The sequence below is a fragment of the Corvus cornix genome, chromosome 4 (assembly GCF_000738735.6).
Source record: "Corvus cornix cornix isolate S_Up_H32 chromosome 4, ASM73873v5, whole genome shotgun sequence".
Taxonomy (NCBI): Eukaryota; Metazoa; Chordata; class Aves; order Passeriformes; family Corvidae; genus Corvus; species Corvus cornix.
Window position 1 is genome coordinate 50153437 of NC_046334.1, and position 19098 is coordinate 50172534.

At 37.7% G+C, this 19098-nt stretch overlaps 1 protein-coding gene across 2 annotated transcripts in view; it reads left to right on the plus strand.

Annotated features, from left to right (window-relative positions):
* RFC1 (replication factor C subunit 1) overlaps positions 1-19098 on the plus strand; it is a 34257-nt gene that overhangs the window by 8919 nt on the left and 6240 nt on the right. For both annotated transcript variants that reach the window (XM_039551293.1, XM_039551294.1), the window contains 12 exons: positions 7673-7905; positions 8638-8712; positions 11133-11210; positions 11531-11618; positions 11712-11902; positions 12971-13075; positions 13611-13790; positions 14112-14216; positions 15222-15615; positions 16509-16618; positions 17919-18033; positions 18476-18564. In XM_039551293.1, the coding sequence (XP_039407227.1) occupies positions 7673-7905; positions 8638-8712; positions 11133-11210; positions 11531-11618; positions 11712-11902; positions 12971-13075; positions 13611-13790; positions 14112-14216; positions 15222-15615; positions 16509-16618; positions 17919-18033; positions 18476-18564 (1763 nt within the window). The remainder of the gene's footprint in view (positions 1-7672; positions 7906-8637; positions 8713-11132; positions 11211-11530; positions 11619-11711; positions 11903-12970; positions 13076-13610; positions 13791-14111; positions 14217-15221; positions 15616-16508; positions 16619-17918; positions 18034-18475; positions 18565-19098) is intronic.

Sequence of the window (19098 nt, forward strand, 5' to 3'; positions counted from 1 at the left end):
TAGCTGCTCAGTAGCATACTTAGAAATAACTGTTGGCTGCAGGTTTGAAAACATGCATGTTTTCAAATGTTATTTTACTTGGTATATAACGTTCCATGTGTAATCTCTGCGTGATATGTTGGTGACTACAAAAGTTCTTGGTTTTGTCTGTAACTTCTCAACACAAACATTTAGTTTGTCACTTGCTGCAGTGGTTGCCGGTACTTCTGCACCCAGTCCGAGTTGGGCTGAACCTGCAACTTCTGTCTTCTGCCTTCTGTATTTGTCTCTGGAGCAGAGTTCTTTACTAGCCACAGTGCTTCCTGAAGAAACTGTGATTGAATTAACAGACTTGAATCCAAATCTGTTTTGATAAAACATGGTTTTTAAGTAATAGAATTTCAGTAGTTCTTCTGTGATCTTCTTTGAGTTTTATTATACTTACTTTGGAAGAGTGGACACTGTCCGTAGGTATGGTAGTATTTTTTTGCTAAGTTTACTGCTGAACATAAACATTGCCTCCCTATAATCATACCATGTATTTTTAAAACAAAAAGGGATTGTTTGCTGCAGTATTGCATTAGAAGTGTGGCTCAACTGGGTTTTTTTCTATACTTTTCTTCCTCCTTGGGGTCTTTTCAGAATTCTTGTCTTTAAGATACATTGTGCTTATTTTGCTTGTCCTAGGTAGTTAACCTGGCTGTACCATGTCAGGTATTCAAATGAGCTCAATTTTCCAAAATAACATGAACATTTTATTTGTTGTACTTATCCTTTTACTCAAAGCTTTGCTTCCTTTGGCAGTTTTGCCCACAATTCTTTCCTAATTAAAAGGATCTTTAAAAGCATTTATCCCAGCGTAGGTAAATGATCAAATTCCTGGGGAATAAACAGTACATATTTAGGTTTATTATGCAATTCCAAGTGGTGTAATCAAGTTTTTCTGCATAGGGGTACCACGGGACCACTAGTCAAGGTTATTAGTGAAATCCCTGAAAGCCATGGGCTCAAGGTTACTCTTATCAAAAGAGTCTTAAGTACACACAGGGTTGACTTAACAGTGCATTTTAAAACAATGCCTTTATAACTTTGAGACATAATGCTTGAATTTTGTTTACATTTAATTTCTAGAAATTGTTTCTTCAGCTTAATGGAACTGTCAAGCTGAGTGCATTTAAGTGGTATCAATCCAGTAATTAGCTTGAGATAAATATGTTCTACAAGAATAGGAATATAGACATATAGATAGAAAAGATCCTAACAAAATTTGTAGGCATTTGTCCATTTCTTGTTTTTACTGTTATTAAAAACTTAAATCAAGAATGTGCTGCTTGGACTCACTCAGAAGTCAGAATCTCATTCTCAAGAGTTCTGTCCATGGCAGTGTTTGAAAGAGCCTTTTGGCATCAAGAAGACAGTAGAAGTTTGGTAGTTAATTCCCTCAACCTATTTTTCAGTTTAATTTGAAACTTTTTTCATCTTGTTGCTTGAATTTCTTTTCAGCTGTTCAATATAATTATGTGGGATACAGCTTTCTCCAAAAGTGTTTGCGGAAATTAACCTTTTGGTTTGTCTAAGAGTAGACTGATCTGGATTACTGTGTTGCTTTGTTTCTTATTGGCTTGTGAACAAGTTAATTTTTTAAAAGGCAAAAGAACAAAGCAAGAATAATTACTCTTTGGTTTTTGTTGATACATTTAATCTAAATAAATATTTAGTTTAACGATGGCCAAATATAAAATGAAGTTATTCTGTACAGTAACAAGGGGACAAAAAGCCTTTTTTTGTTGGTAGTACAGTCTTAGGGGATTGGGAAAAATCCAAATGTTCTCATTAAGAGAACATCCAAATGTACTCATTAAAATAATACTTGTTCTGTTTAATGAAGTACAGAACCTTGAGCTTTGTAGATGACCTGTTATTGTGGTCTGTTGAACTTCATCTGGTTTCATCACAGGTGGTGATTTAGCAGGAATTTTGACTTCTCTTGAAGTGAATACTTAATCTTTCATATACATTGTGCAGAGGTAATCATGTATATGTAGCGATTGCCTTGATTGCTTGAATATCTTTAAAAAAAGAAAACCCTTGTTGTAGTGGTAGTCTGAATTATTTATAAAGGTAGAAAAACTGACATGGTAGGAACTGAGGAGGTCTGTAGGCTACTGGAAAACTGTTCCTTTAGAGCTTAGAAGACAGGACAAAAATAATAGCTTGTGGAGGTCCTTGCTGAATAGAAGCTCTTTTAATGTAGAGAATATTAGGGATGGGGAAACAAACAAACAACAAAACAAACCCAAACAACCTCTGACAAAAATTTAGTTAAGTGCTAATACTGGTGGGCAAAAAAAAATAGTCCCCACATTCAAGCACAGGTTCAAATGAGCAGCAGGTTGTCAGTGAATAAGCATGTCTTGCACTGAAATATTTCATGAGGGAGTAAAATACTGTCACTGGCACTTCTTAGGCAATACTTGTGTTCTACTTACTTATGGCAAATGCTATACGTAGGTGAAATGTGAGGAGGGGATAAATAGTACTCTATGTACCAACTTTCCTCTAAAGTGTTTCATGCAAGGTCAGTTGAGGTGTAGTTGAGCCTTAAGGGAGTTTTGAAACATACTTGAGGAATAAGAGTGGGTTCTGGGAGAAATCCTCTGAAGAAGCTGGGATGGGTGTTGCAGAGGAGAATGTAAAAGTTATTGAGGAGTGAGCCCGTTTAAAATTAATTTGGTTAAGTTTGGGGATACCAGCAGTACAATGTAAGGGTCGTGTAATGGTAAATGTGCTCTTGAACTCAAACTCTTAAAGAGTTGAGAGGAGTGTTGTATGAACATAGTAAATGTATGATAGTAGTTAACTCCCTGAATAGGGGAGTAAGGGTAAACCAGGGGTGTGGATGAAGTTAAATATAATCTTACTCTTATAGAAGTGGTCTTTTTTTCTTTCTACAGAAACTAGGATAACAGTAATATTGAGAAATAAATGTAATTTTGACTAAAAAAAGGATTCATTTATCAGAAGACATTGGAATTACTTGTCAGCCTGTATTTCAAACATGGCAGGACATGAAATAAAATTAATTTTAGTTTAGTCTCTGTAGCAGCACTTCAAGCTGTACCTGTGTTAGCTCAAGATTTTGCTGCTTTCCTCTGCCTGTTCCTATTTTCCATGCTGGGGACCTTTTTGCTCCCTTTCAGATCTCCTTATTGAGCTGCCAGAGTAACTGGTCTTAATGTGGTTAATCTGCTGGATTAGTTCAAAATGTAAAAAGAGGATTTATGTTTAAATTTTTCTTCTTGCTGATTGATTTTGTTTGAAAACAGAGCATTGTGTCCTGAGAGGCTCAGTAAGTTCTGTTGCCTGAGCTGCACCTGGAAAAAATTGGCACATTTATACGTGCTTGGATTGCTTTAAGTTACTTTTGTTCATGTTTTGTAATTATTCACATGGCATTACTGAGTGTTCCTGTCATGCACGGAACTTCAGGCAATTAAACCAGAACATGAAATTTCATTGCATGGTGGGGATTCAGATCTGCTTCTGTGAACTACTGTTGTAGAAAAGTAACCTGCTCAAGTGAATAAAAGTTTCAGTAATAATAAGCTGGAATGTGTTAATGGACTGATCACTTCTAATTGCTTGCTGAGGTAATACACACAGCTGTTTCTATGGCAAGTGCAAGCATTTCATTTGGAAGGAGTTGCTGTAATTGATGGGTTTGCAGCTATAAGATAATTTACTGTGTTTTAAATATATTCACCTTTCTTACGTATTTTGATGGTCCCAAAACAGCATACAGACTTGACTAAGAATTTTGTTTGGTATGTATTGGACCAAGGATATCAAAAGCTATGTAGTTTGACACTCAAGTGTCTAACTCTAAGAACATGGTAGTTAACTGCATTTCAGTCTTGTATCCCTAAACCTTTTTATCTCAAAGTGAAAAATAAAGCAGAGGCAACTTCCTGCTGTTACCTTTGATAATGGGAAAATCCAAAAATAATTTTGTTTCAGGGGTGTAAAGGTGAAATGATTCAGGTAAGCTTTATATTTTTATAACAGCACAGAACTGTGGTATGTCAATGTAGGCCAAGTGCTAACAATTGTGGTTTAAAGTGCATGTTTGCAGTACATCTAAAATCAATTAGCTTTTTGAGAAATGGCATGAAAAGTCTAAAATGACATAGTCACATAATATCTACATTTAAAAATGTAAATTGCAACTACTAGCCTTTTTAAATGAGGAGAAATTAAAAATAAACTTTGCTAGTCACACATAGCATGTGCTCTTTGGAAGGAGTTACAGGGGTTGAGTTGGAATAGACCTGCTGGCTTTTTTGAGAAGTGGTTATCTTAAAGGTAATCTTTTTAAAGATTTACTTTAAGCAAAAGATGAGTACAAAACTCAATCCTGCCAAGTGTTGGGAGTGTTGGGAGTGTTGGGTACTGACCCATGCATAGGTAAAGTGAATAAAGTCAATACTAGGACTGTAGACAAACCCTATTTTCTGCACCCTCAGTACAGCTTAGACAGCAATGCCTGTTGCTGGAGATGGCAAGTTCTTTAGGACAGGAACTGTTTTAAGTACTTGCACAGAAGTGGTGTTGTTGAAACTGAAGAACGTCCAGAATATTACCCTTTCATACAAGTAATGTAGATTTAATGATTTTAGGATGTAGTCCTTTAGCTCCATATAGAAATCCTTATGTACTAGTCTATAAATGCCAATTCAACATACATCATAGTAAGTACAAGTTATTTGTAACCTGTAAATGCCCTGCCTATATTTGGAGTTGGTTTTATGGCATCATAGTAGGCTGTCCCTGCCTCAAATAATAGAATAGGAACCGGGAAATTACATTCTCTGGTGATGAGCAACTCAACAGTACAGAAATAATAAATTAATAAAATTATTTAATTGTTCTGAAGGTGCTCTGAGGATCTGTCCTATACTGCTTGTTGCTGTTGTCCCTGCCTGCAGTAGATTGCTCCCTTTTTAGATGGGCTGAGGTCATTCCTGTACCCAGGCCTTTTAAAAGGATCTGAATTTAAACAATGTTTAAAATAGGCTAGATAATTTTCATCAGGCTGAGTTAGGGAACAGGTGCAGATGTTGCTCAGTAATCAGCAGGTGAAACTCTTTTGAGAAAGGGTGAGGATAGGAAAGAGGAAGAGGACTAGCAAACAGTTACAAGTGACCTGCTGGCATTGATGTATTAACATAATTGTGGTACTGCTGGAACGGTATATAAAAGCCAGCTGTGCTTTAGTGTCACGGAATAGCTCTTAAAACCCTCAGGATTATATTGTTCGTTGCTAGGGAAGTTTGTCCTCCTACATTGCCTGGCATAATAGATCCCTGCTTCATGTGTAGTGTTTGCATACAAAATAATTAAAAGCAATCTCCTGATTGTCACTGCGTGTGTGTTCCATTGATCACATGATTAGCTTTCCCTTTGTCACATGTACTTGATTTCCAGAAGCCTCAGCTAAAATATATTTACTTGTGTTTGTAGTTCTGAGCTGATCCTGGGGGACAAAAAAAAGAAGTGTATGTTCAGGATATTTTTTCATTGTGTAACACACGAAAATGGATCAATGTAAGCAGGAAATACTGTTATTGGAATAGTCATGTTCTGCTGTAGAAAGGTTTTACAACAGAAAAGTCACCTAGTTGATGATGAAATTGATTCCTGTTTCTTGGTGAAGTCCATGCCCCTGTATAAGGCTATCTCAAGGTTTGCCCAGTAATTGCTATAAGAATGCAATTAATCTACAATTTTTACAAGTTAAAATCCAAATTTTTACTTGTATTTTCCCACAAATTATTAACTTGCTTGTATGAAAAAGAACATATCTTCTTCCTTTTACAAGTCATGTGTTGAGAATAGTGCAGCAGCAATAGTAGTACTCTTCTTGGCATTTTCAAAGTTGTAAATAAAGTTGCCTACATGCTTGTAAGGAGACTGGAAGTGTGCAGCTGATTAACTTTGCTGTTCACTTCTGTGGCAGTAGGTGTGTGGGAACAGTTTGTTTCGAGGAAGAAGTGTTAAGGTTTTACTGAAAAAGTTGGTGTTCATCATACTTGAAATAAGGGAAGTGCCTGGAGATCAGGTGAATTTGCGATGTGGTTATGAATTTCCTGAACCTGGGATGAAACTATAGCCTGAGTGTCAGTCCCCTAAAGCCTCTTTTGAAACCCACTTAATAGAATGAGGCTGGTTTTGTCTCCTAATGACCACTTCCGTGTTCTCATTCTCCCTTTTCTTTATTTACATTTATCAATGACTGTTCCTGAGTGAGTCTCGTTTGTCTTCCGCCACTGCTTGCAGTCAATAAATGCTTCTAATCCTGTAATTTCTTGGAACAATATAATTAGAGCCAAGTTCTGACTATTGATAATACATAGTACTGGCTTCATAAATGACTTGAGTCTGTATGTTTTTAAATTAGAATCTAATTGTATTTACTCTGCTGCTTTCTACTTGAGAGAAAGCAATATCCCGTTGGGTTTTGTTGCTATTTATGGTTATAAGTGAATAATGAAAAAAATCAAAATTGCATACAGATCTTCTGCTAACAATAATGATAAGTAACAATTCATTTTTAGCATCAAGCAGTTGACAGATAGATGTAATTACACCTGTATTAATTGCTGATTTCCAGTAACAGTATATTTTACTCCTGCAAATGTATTTTTTTGTTAAACTGAAAAATTTGAAAGAACCAAAAATATTATTGAAATTGTTTATGAGATAAGCAATCTCCTATTCAGACTTGAAACTATCATAAATTAGGAGTCTTAAGCATCTAGAGTCCAAATCTCCCTGATATGTCATAGTTTGTTAAATTGAGCTAAATGGCAGTAAGAGATTTACTGCTGCATCGGGAAAATAAATTGTGTTGAGAATAGCAAAGCTTTTAGCTTTGTGTAAAACTTGCTGCTGTCAGCTGGGGGTCTGGGCTTGAATTTTCTCTTCCATATATTGCTTTGTGAATTGAGTTGGCTAAAATGCCACTTTCTCATGGATAAATTTTTATCCTTAGGCATTTTCAATTTAACTGCTGAACCAATTTACCCCCTTACAGATGCACATTTGTGTTAGTTTTTTCCCTCTCTCAGCTTTCTCTCGAAGGAATAGGTGGAATCCTGCTTGGTTCTCATTGTATTCTGCCTTGTAAGTGTTCAGTAGCAGGAAGTTCTGGCTGATGCCTGTAACACTCTAAAACACTGCCATCTGTTGAGAACAGGTGAAACAAAAAATAATTGTTTCCCTCCATCTTTGTCTAGAATACAACAAAAATAAGAGATGACAGACATAAAACATCTTCTAAACTTAGGGAAGTGGTAAGAAAACAATTTTTTGTATGAAAAGAAATATGGGGACTTAAATTAGGGGTTGCTGGAAAATGAACATGTTTTTGTGATAATGCTGTCAGTTTAAGTTCTGTTAAAAAACAGATGTTTAGAACAATCTGTGTTTATGATATGCTGAGATGAGTGTCTAAAATATCTCTAGTTTGAGAAAAGTAAAACTAGACTTCAGTTAGAGGCATGCAAATAAAACTGCCTCTGTTTCTGTTCCTCTCAAGTCTTTCCGCTGCTTTTTTACTGTGTCTAATGCTCATTTTGGGGGATTTTCTCTCAGTTCTGTTTACCAGAAGTAATGGAATTCTCTTTGTGTTTAGATGAAGAGGATGATTTTGTCAATAGAAGAATTTCCCTGAAACCGAAGGAGAATGGGACATCAGCCGTTGGCTGTCCAGGAACAAATATTGTCAAAAAAGGAGAGGTCAAACCACAAGCTAAAAGCAAGCCCCTGTCTCCAGTGAAACAGACTCCCACCTCTGCACTTGATTACTTTGGGACAACGAGTGTCCAACGGTCAGAAAAGAAACTGGTAGCAAGTAAAAGGAAAGAGGTGAGTACTGATGATGTTCTTTAGGCTGCTTGTGTGTCTGAAGGCAGATCAAAATGGACAGTTTGGTGACTGCAAGGCAGTACTTAACTGCTGCTCTACCTCATGTTACTTAGTAATGATCACTCAAACAGAAGTTGAGCTCTGATGATACGTGTGTGCACGTCAAGTCCTCAAATACAAGTTCAGAGTAGCATTGCCATGTTCATAAGATAGCACAAAGTTGAAGGTAGTGTTTTCTTTATTGCCTCTTCTCAAGTGACTTTTCTGGAAATTCATTAAGTTTTCTGAGGTTAGTGAATGGAAGGGATAGCTTATATTTGAGGGTGGAGGGCAGACAGGAGAGGAAGAAGGTTGTTTTCCCAAGCTTTATGGCGCACACATGCTCATGGAATAATAAAGTACCAAGTAAAGTATGGAGGAAATTAAAAATTCCCAGGGTAGTTATTGATTTATTTTCCAAGTGAGCCAACTGTGATAGCTTCAGAGATGTTCAGCATTGTTTGAAGAAATGAGATGTTTGTATTATAGCATGGTCTTGTTTTGAATAATAAAATCCCTTGAAAATAGCCTTGTTTAATAGTGTTTAAGTTGGAGAGCTAGAAATTAAATGTTGTATGTCTCATTCACAGTCCTTTTCTAGAAGCATACAGAAGTAATCTGTACATATTAAATTACTGTAATTGACACAGTAATAGGGTAACTGAATGGTTGGTCTTTTTTTCTTTAATACAGCCTTCACAAAGCAGAGATAGCACACTAGATGATGAGGCCATTGCTAGGCAACTGCAGCTTGAAGAAGATTCAGAGGTAAAAGCTTTACATATTTAATGCTCTATATCAAGAGCAGTTTGTTTAACTTAAAATTGTTTTTCCTTAAGAAATTGAGATGGACTTTCCAGGTATGCTATAAGTAAGTTCTCCCAGTTTGAGTCAAATTAAGGGAAATGCTGTGGGAGGAACGTCCCCTTCAAAGAAGGCAGGTTTTCAGCTATCCCTCCCCCACCAGGTTTGGAAAGAAAATTCCTCGGAGGAAAGTGAAAAAGGAAAAAAAGTTATTTATTTAACAGTGCATGCAGGCACAGGAAAAGAATAATGCTAAATACTAAAACCTCTTGCTGTGAAGAGAACCTGGGTAGATTTCCGAGTCCTTTGTGGGTGTCGTTTTCTCCTCTCTGGAGCTGGGGTTCAGCAGGGCCTGCTCTGGGCCTCGGTGGAAAGCCCTCCCAGTGGGGTTGTGATACTCTGGTGTTCTGAGCAGTCCAGAAGAGAAGAAGCAGCCGCCAAAGTCCCAGGAAAAACTCCTTGCTTTAGCTAATGAACAAAGAAGCTAGCTGGAAAGCAAAAGGAACGTAGTTCTCCTTCCGCTGCAGAAGCGGAGCAGCTGGGCAGGAGAAGCCAGCGAGTTTATCTCTGGTTTTGAACGCAGTGCCAAAGGAATTCCACCGGCTTCCCCCGCCTCTTAAAGGTCTGCCTTAAAGCTACAGAAAGGCACACGATTCATGTCTGGGCATAGAGCAGGCGATAGGGGATACACATCATAACGTCACCCCAAGATACAAGTGTAATAAAATTCATCAATATGTGCAAGTATGGTTATACAGTTATTTTTATAGGCATTATTTTAGTTATGTAAATAGAATGTGTCACTCTAATCTTATTTTCTCTCTATTCAGACTTTTTCTGTCTGTGCAGCTGATATACCTATAGTAAGCCTGCCTTTCACACAGAATTCACTTTCTGCTTCCTCATGTTTTGGTAGTGTTTTGATGGTGTTTTATTTTTTTTCATTCTCTGGAGTGAAAAATTGAAAGTCATTGCCATCCATGATGTGTTTTACTTGTCTTCCAAATTTTCTTCTACTTGAGAAGAATGTGAATGACCCTCACATGTCTTAAACTTTTCTATTTGAATCAGTACTAATATGAGGGAAAGGTACACTTACACATATTTACTTGCTTTTGGGAAAATTTGATTTCCCACATATATTTGAAATATTGAGTATTATCTGAAATAAGTAGATTGTGCAGACAAATCTACACCTCTGAAGGTAAGGATGAAAATAAACGAATCCCGCTTCAACCTATTAGAAAGTTAAACAACCTGTCAGGAAAAATAAGATGATGTCTTTCATTTGAACTAATCTTACCTATAACAGTCAGAGTTTCTGTACATCAAAGTACTTTATATCAGATGTATGTCTGCCTCAGTCTGGTTTGCATTTGGTGGTCACTGCCCTTTTTCTTTCTCACTATACACAGGAAGGTAGATGCATTTCACTGTTACAAGCACATACAGACAGTGCCTGTGGCATACTGGTTTTATAGTCATCTATTGGGATCCAGAGCATGGCATGTCAGATTTCAATTGTGAAAGTATTTTTGTTGTTCTCTTGTTGAAACAATGGTCAATATTTATTGGCAGGAATAGAAAAGGTTTTCCCCAAAACACCATCTTGGACAGGAAAGGTAACCAAAGGATCAGTTACCACTGGAGATGTCATGTTTATGTTGTTAGGTGAAATAAAAATGAAACCAAACTGATTTTGGTGAGGTTTTTTTACAACTAATAAATAACTTTCACAGATGTCACGTGTACTGTTTGTTCTTACTGGTTCTTCTGTCAAAGAAAATCAGTTGTATGAGTATAAATAATACAAAGTTAAAGTATATTTGTTTCCCTGAAGTATATAGAACTGACACTAAGAGCAGGGCTAAGAGCAGTAGTTAAATTCTCCAAAACTGACAGGTTTTTTTTTTTTTTTTAATATCTATGTTGCTAGTAGTAAATGAAAATAAAACATTCATTCTGGACCACGTCATAATTTTTAACAGGCATTGTTACTACTTGTCTTTTGGGACTGCCTTTGATAAAGCCAACAGGTTGTATCTTCTTGCAGGCTGTTTGTTATGAAGTGCTTCCTTCGAAATTTGATTTTTTAAAACAAAAGGGTACACAACAATAAAAAATACGAGAAAAAACTCCTTTGAATACAGCTTATACAGGCACAGTAATGTTTTCAGTGCAACAAACCCATTTTTCTCACTAGATGTAACTAGTCTTGCCTTCTGGGGGAAACAAATAATTCTTCAGTGCCATTTCCAGAAATTTATTTGCCTCTGGTAGAACACCTTTTTCTGGCTATGTGCTTGCTTAGAGTTTCTAAAAAATATACTAGAGTTAGAACTTGTTTGGCATGAACCTAAAAATCTTGGTTTTTTCAATTTCAGCTGGAGAGACAGCTGCATGAAGATGAAGAATTTGCTAGAACTCTGGCCATGTTGGATGAAACACCGCAGAAGAAAAAGGTTGAATTCTTTTTAAGCTTTTTGGAATTACATTGCTGGGAGTGTTCTTATTTAGACACCTTTGTTTTGAGACTGCCATACAAATGCATTAAAAACAGCAAGAAAATGTTTTCATGGAAATAGCATACTCACTTTTATACCTCCCTCCTGGCTTTTCCTCTCTCAGTAAAGGGTGTCCTGCCTGATCAGACAGTGTGTGCTGGATGCCTCTGTTGGAATGGTGTCTTAAGTTCTAGTCACAATTAAGTGAAGTGTGTTGCTGTGTCCCAGTGGTAGCTTGGGACACACATCCCTGACTTTGGCATTGTGTGTTTATTTAGGCTCGGAAAGATACAGAAGGAGAGCAAACAGTACTGAGCATCAGTAGCAGCCCTAATAGGACAGCAGGATATAAGCAGTCAGAAAGAGGTAGGACACAAACTGAAAAGCATTCCACTAACTTATAATATTAATGAGATACACTTTTATATATGAGCTCTTCTCCGTCTGCCTCCTTTCAAGTGAAGGCAACAGACTCAGCTGGTGCAGCCAAGAATTATTCTGCAAAGCGTCAAAATAAATCTGAACAGTTGAAAGAGATTGCTGAAAAAGAAAGAGGTGCTCAAAATTCACTATCGAGAGAAAAAGCGGCTTTGGGGAAAGAAGAGAGGACACCACCAAAGAAGGAGAAAGTCTCTCCCAAGAAGACTGAGGTAGGAGTTGTCAAAATTAATTTAGATGTCTTGGTGGAGTTTGCAGGATAATAGTTTTCATTTATTATGGGTGTCACTGTTGTAACTTGGTACTTTCAATCTCCTGGGCGGCTTTTAAGGATTTGAATTCTGGTAAGGCTGTAAGTTCTTTCCTTACAGCAGTTGTAAAACTATGGGGAAAAAATTAGCTGGAAAAGTGTAAATTAAACACATGAAGGACCTGAGGTTCTCTAATGCTCATTAAGGTGTGCAGGTACACTGCAAAATCAGTTCTGTACTTTTTCATGTTTAACTTTGCTGGAAAACACAGAATGCAGAAATTCTGACACTTACTTAGTGAGTAAAAACTTACTGATGTTAACATGGTGACCTTGATCTGTGGTTAGAATGATAGGTGGCATTGTTCAGGGATTTGTATTTCTCGCCCCAGTCTCCTATTTTTTCCTACTATTGATACGTTGTGTAGGAATATAATTTAGTATTTTTATCTGATTCGGTAACTGTATTTTACGAACACGGTTAGTTATTGGCAACATTAAAATGTACTTTTTAATAATACAGTATAAAGTACCCCATTTTGATAATTAAATAGCAGTTGTAATTAGAAGGGAGAGCTTGCACCTCCTTTTGAAGTGAGTTTTTAACAGTTGTTTATTGATTAAGAAGCTTAAGCGTCTCTTAAAGTCTATTTCATAGTATTTCTACTTCTGTGTAAGTGGAGATCGCAGATTAAATAGGATGTGAATTTAAAGTGACAATTTGAGTTAAGTGAGCATGTACATGTGCAGCAGAAAAATCTACAGAAACTTGACAATAAACAGTGAGTACATATTTTTCAAACACTTAGGATTTTGAAATATTTTTAAAAGGAACAAGAAAAAAAATACCTCAAAACACAAACACCAAAAGCAAGCTTCAGTATTGCATATTAATAGATTAAAAACAAGCATTAGACCTTGCTTTTCCTTTGGTGCGTGAAAATGTCTTAAACTGTGATGCTTGGTTTTATTTTGCTGTTTTCATATATCTAATATGTATATTAATTCTTTTTCCCCTCTCCTGACCCAGTCTATAAGTCCCGAGGACTCTGAAAAGAAGCGAAACTACCAAGCTTACCGAAGCTTCCTTAATCGTGAGGGTCCGAAAGCACTGGGTTCCAAAGAGATACCTCAGGTAAGGTTGGCAACAGCAGGATTCTTTATATAGAGTGGAGTGTTTGATAGACTTACTGCTGTAAGTGGTCTAACAAGTATTAACTAAACTGTTTCAAGACTGATATTTTTTTTCCAGTAGGAAGCATGTGTTGGAAAAACCTAAATTGTAATGCAAAGCAGTGTCTAAATGTAAGGAAGTGTACTAAAGAATTTGTATTCAGAACTTGGTTTAGGAAGTCAGATGATCAAAAATAGTTACTGGTCTTAAAGTTGAAGATTGCTGTCACTAATTTGAATGACATACTATGCTTGAAGCACAGAGTGCTACAATTATGATCAATCAGTCAGGTAAACAATGTGTGAAGTTTTGTTGGTAGTTATTCCCATTAATGGCTTTTGAACTTTTAGAACTGTACCTAGTTAGGTATGATAGTCATCTTTGTAAAATTTCATAGGGTGCTAGACATGGTAGAGGGTTATAAAAGCTGATGGTTAAGAGCTGTTTGGTAGAATTGCATCAGTAATGGCATTTTCTGCAATTCTCTGGTTCTTAGGGAGCTGAAAACTGCTTGGAAGGCCTGACATTTGTAATTACGGGTGTTCTGGAGTGCATTGAAAGAGATGAGGCCAAGTCTCTGATTGAACGTTACGGAGGCAAAGTAACTGGCAATGTCAGCAAGAAGACAAATTACCTGGTGATGGGGCGAGACTGCGGCCAGTCCAAACGTGAGAAGGTGAGTGCGTCCTGTGCCTGCCGAAGGCAAAGCGAAACTGAATTGTTCCCATCTCAAATAGGAGTTTCCAGTATCCCTGCCAACAGAAAGCAGTACTAACAATAAAGTGCATTTTTAAAATGAAAAGTTGCTGAGTGGCTTACAGCTTTGTTTTGTTTTTACTTCTGTGCATACATACACATGCATATATATATATATAAAATATAAACTCTTGTTGTTCTTGTGTTCCTAGTCATAGTTTTTACTGGAAAATACTTTGAAATGAGTTATGTAAATCCTAATGTAACTTGACTATACATTTAATTCTTTCTTTTGCTCCAGGCATCAACTTTAGGTACAAAAGTTATTGATGAGGATGGTCTGTTTGATCTTATTCGAACTATGCCAGGCAAAAAGTCCAAATATGAGCTGGCAGCTGAAACAGAGGTATGTTTATAATAAACTTAGGGGATTAGGGTTTTTTTTTGCTTTGGTTTGGTTTTGGTTGAAAGAAGTTTGTCTTCTGTTCCAGTAATAGTAACACCACAATCATCAGTTTGACCTTCAGGTTAAAAGTGAAAATTTTTTGTTTGTGCTTGAGACAAATGACTCTGCTTGGGAGCTATAGGTTATTTTCCCACTCTGACATTATTCTGCATTTTAGGTACCTGACAGAGCAGGTAATTGCATCTCCCCAGATGGTATCAGGTTTAAACAATAAGTATTTGTTAATTCTTTGGAATAAATAATTGTGACTGATACCATGTGGTACCCAGACAGGCCCAGGGATATGTAAACTATGTGTATACATAACAGATCTTGTCTTTTTGTGGTACTTGATCTAAAAATAGTAATTTTTTCAGGCAATACCAAAGAAGAGGTAACGAGTTTTTTGTGCACATTTAAATTTAGGTTGTAGTGGCTGATACAATGTTACTAAAATCTGTGTTAGCGCTAACATGTGGTGCATTCAGTACAGACATGACTTATTTATGCAAAGATACCATTAGTAGTGTCCTAGGGAAAAGCAACTCTAAGCTTATTAGCTGATCACTTTCACTCCCTTTAAATTGCTTTGGGTTGAATAACTCCCTCAAATGTTGGTTTGCAAGAGCTTCATGGATGTCTGACCCACTTGTTCCAACCTGACAGTCAGTTCAGCATTGTATAATGCTTCAGGCTTTGTGAGTAAGGGGACTGCTTTTGGAATGACCAGAACACTTGCTGCCTCTTTTTTGTGGGTTGTGCTACAGAACCCGGTGACGTTGTGTTTAGCAGTGCTTTATTTCTCAGAGAGTATTTCTATATCTGCTCTTGAAACTTTTTTAATCAATACATAAGCTTTGTCACTTTCTAAGCACTCCTGTAATTGTGTAAATAAATATGCTGTTTATTTACTGCATGTTTTTTTCTTTAATTTATTTTTAATTTTTTTACTTTCATTTTCCTAAGGCAGAGAAAGTGGAGTCAAGACCTAAAAAGACACCTCAGAAAACTGAAGCTGGAAAAAGAAATTTTAGCCCCTATAAAAGGGAAGCTAATAATAAGTACAAGTCTACTCCTGAAAAAGGAGATACTGCCAGATCTGTCAAGAGAGAAACCACTGCTATTCGAAAGCTTACGGACTTTAAACATCACACAGTAGAGGAGAAAGAAGCCCCAAAACCTAAGGGGAACTTGGTTTCTGAGGTTAATGAAGATGGTACAGAGAAATTGTTATGGGTAGATAAATACAAGCCTGTATCTCTTAAGGCAATTATTGGACAGCAGGGTGAGCAAAGCTGTGCCAATAAACTGCTCCGATGGCTCAGAAATTGGCACAAGAATACCTTGGAAGATGGACAAGGTGACTGGCCTGGTTAACTTTTCTCTGTATTCTTCCACGCTAGTCATGCTGCTTGCGTCCCTGGACCAGTGAGGGCATTGGTGGTAGCAGAGCAGCTCTAGAAATTGGGAATAAGGCTGCAGCTGGATGCATTTTTAGCAGCAGTTGAGCCTGAGTTTTTTGGTCAAGTAGTTGTTCATGTACTACCCACCTCCCCACCTCAAAAAAGAGCAGAAAAATGTGTTTCAAAAGGGTTTTTTTTCCCCAAGTGTTAGGTTTCATTTTTACAAAAAACCCCAGAATATCCTATGTGTGATGTATCTAAAAATGGCCTTGTGTTGAGCCTATTATTTCTTCCTCAGCAAGAGGAAGTAGGTTAGGCACTGCCAATGGTGAAGATACAGGATAACAGCAGGTCTAAAGGGCTGCTGTCATGCATGGGGGTGAATTGTCAAAGTCCTGGCTCTGGCAAGTGCATGTGTCGACAGTTTGTCATCCTATAGACAGACAGGTTTAAAATAGGGTTTTGGTTCAGCAGTAGTGGGTAGTGGGGTTTTTGTGTGTGGTGTGTTTGGGGTTTGGCTTAATTTGTTTGTGGTGGTGTGTGGGTTTGGTGGTGGTTTTGGTTTTTTATGTATATGATATGGTTGTGAGGAAAGTGCTGAAATAGTTGTATTACATTTATAGCACTTTTTAGTATTTTTCAGTTCAAAAATCACTCCAAATCATAAACTGTGAGCTGTTTTAAGCTGCTTTTCCCAAAGTGGTTATGATGCAGCTGTGTATGCATCTTTGGATGTTCTTACCAGGCCTTAAATGAGGAAAAATTCCAATGATGCTTGATACCTCTAGAAGCATGCAGTTTGTTTTATAATTACATACCTAGGTAAAACCTGAAATCTTTTTTTTAATAGCAAAACCCAGTAAAACTGGAAGCAAAGATGATGGGACAAGTTTTAAAGCAGCTTTACTTTCTGGTCCACCTGGAGTTGGTAAAACTACTACAGCTGCTTTGGTTTGTAAGGTGAGTTCATAGTAATGGTTGTTCCCAGCATTTCTGTGTTACATATTAATTCTGTACCTGGATACAGATACAGTGTGCATGTGGGTGTGCTCTGAATGACCAGAGTCTGCTCTCAGCCAAGTTGCACCTGCTCAGAACAGGGTTACAGGTGAAAGTATGTGGCTGTTTAGATACCTTTATCAGCTCTGAGGTGAGAAGGTACACCAATGGCTGGCTGCATTTCTTTGTTACATTGAGAGGAAGCATATCACAGTATGTTGAACAATTGGAGATAGTTTTCCAAAACTGAGCATTCAGCACTACTTCTGCAAGTCGGAGGATATTTGCACTAAATTTAGTGGGAGTCAAATTCTGGCAAGCTTTTTGAAAGCCTAAGGTCATGGTTTATATATATCTAACAGATATATTTCCCAGATTTCTAAATTGAAATACTGCTTTAGGGCGAGAGAAATTGACAGGGCTGTGTGTCCATTTCTAAATCTGAATTTAGAAATTGGTTGTATTGAGTACAGTACAACCTGCCCTTGTCCTCCCTCCCACATGCCTTGGAGCTTTGTGGCAACAAGTTGATGCTACACCTAGAACTTTAGAAAAGGGGAATGTGCTGTCTTGGGCTCATTTTTTTCTCAAAGCATGGTCTTTTCTGTTTCTGGTTTCCTGCCTGGCTTGCTCTCAGCTGCCTCAGGACTCTGCAGAGCATTTCTCTGTGTTCTGGCTGCCTCTTGCAGGAGAGTTTGCTGATAAAGGAACAGCTGGCATTAGTTGTGTCAGGGACTGACTGAAATGTTAGTGCTGCTAGGGGAGCCATGTGTCTCCTATTGGTTAAATAGTTAAAAGCTTCTCTTTCCTGCAGCTTTCAGAGCCATGTGGTATGTTTCTTTGTTATGCAGCTGGAAATATGGAGCATGGAATTTAGCCGGCCTTGACTCCTAGCTCTGTTTCTATCCCTGCTGGCAGTTCTGTTCATCTTCCAAAACTTAGTATGTGCCACTGACTTCAATGCTTCCCCATTCCCCTCAATTAAAACAAAACTAAAACCAACCAAACAAAAAAATCCCCAACAACCAACCAAAAAACCCAAACCAAAAACAAACAAACCAAAAAACACAACCAAAAAACCCCACCACAAAAACAAACAACAAAAAAAAATAATCTCTTTGGGGCCTATCTGTTCCACATATGGTTATAAATATTTTTGGAGTGCCAGAGAAAAGGAGTATAAGGCGAGAAAGGAATCAAATCTGTATGATTTTTCACTGATCTGTGTTCTCACTTTTTGTGTGGTTTGTGTTTGGACCAGGAACTGGGGTATAGCTACGTGGAGCTGAATGCCAGTGACACTCGCAGCAAGAACAGTCTAAAGGAAGTAGTTGCTGAATCACTTAACAACACCAGCATCAAAGACTTCTATTCTGGTGCGTCTGTTGTTTGAAGGAGATCTTTATTATATTAGGAGTTTGGTTACAGGAAAGACAGAGCTTCCTTATTACACAACTGTGTTAGGAATTTACCTTGCTTGTCAGGTGGAGGGACTCCACTCTAATAGGGATGGGTTCTTGTAGTAAGCTGTTATATTTCTTCTTCAATTTAGAATTAAGTCCTGGTATTCGTAGAATGAGTTGTTAATCCGTACAAGCTAGTCAGGAACTCTGCAGTTGCTCCTCTGTTCCATGGGTCTTGTTTCTAAGAAGATGACATGAGGTTATAGTCTGGTCTGTGAACATAGACTCATGTGATCAAGTGGCAGAGCCACCACCTTAGTTGCCTAGGGTGGGGTTACCTTACTTAGCATTGGGTAAAACTCCAAGCAAGACTCCTTTATTCCCATCTCATTTTCTTATCCATATTCATTTTCAGGTGCATCCTCATCAGTTAGCGGGAAACATGTATTGATCATGGATGAAGTGGATGGTATGGCAGGCAATGAAGACAGAGGAGGGATTCAGGTGAAGCCACTGTAGTTCCTAGCTAATGCCATTGCCAAGAGCACCATATATAGGACAAAATAGTCAAGCCACTCTACTGTCCTCAACCCATGGTCCATAAACAAACTCTCTGCAGAGTACAGTCTGATGTGTTTTAGAAGCCTGTCTTTGTGTCAGAATTGTGCACTGGCAGAGGGGGGAAAAAGGATACTTGTGTAGAAGCCTGGAGTGATGAACTTGAGTGTGTGCATTTTAGAACAGGTACATTTATCCTAAGGTACCTCTAAGGTGACAGCTACCTGCAGTGGGAGGTTCATTAATCTGGCTGGGACTGTTGCTCTTTTGCATAGGCAGTAACACTGAAGTAACTGATGTGTGGCATAGGCAGCAGCATCCTTTGTTCTCTTTAGTAGCTCCAGTTTTAGCTCCTGAGGATTTCCTATGGTTACATGCAGTACTTTGACAGTGAAGGCCATACAGATTTTTGGCTCAGATGCAGGTGTTCTCATTGCAGGAATATGAAACTGAACTGAATTTCACCTTCATTAGAGCTGG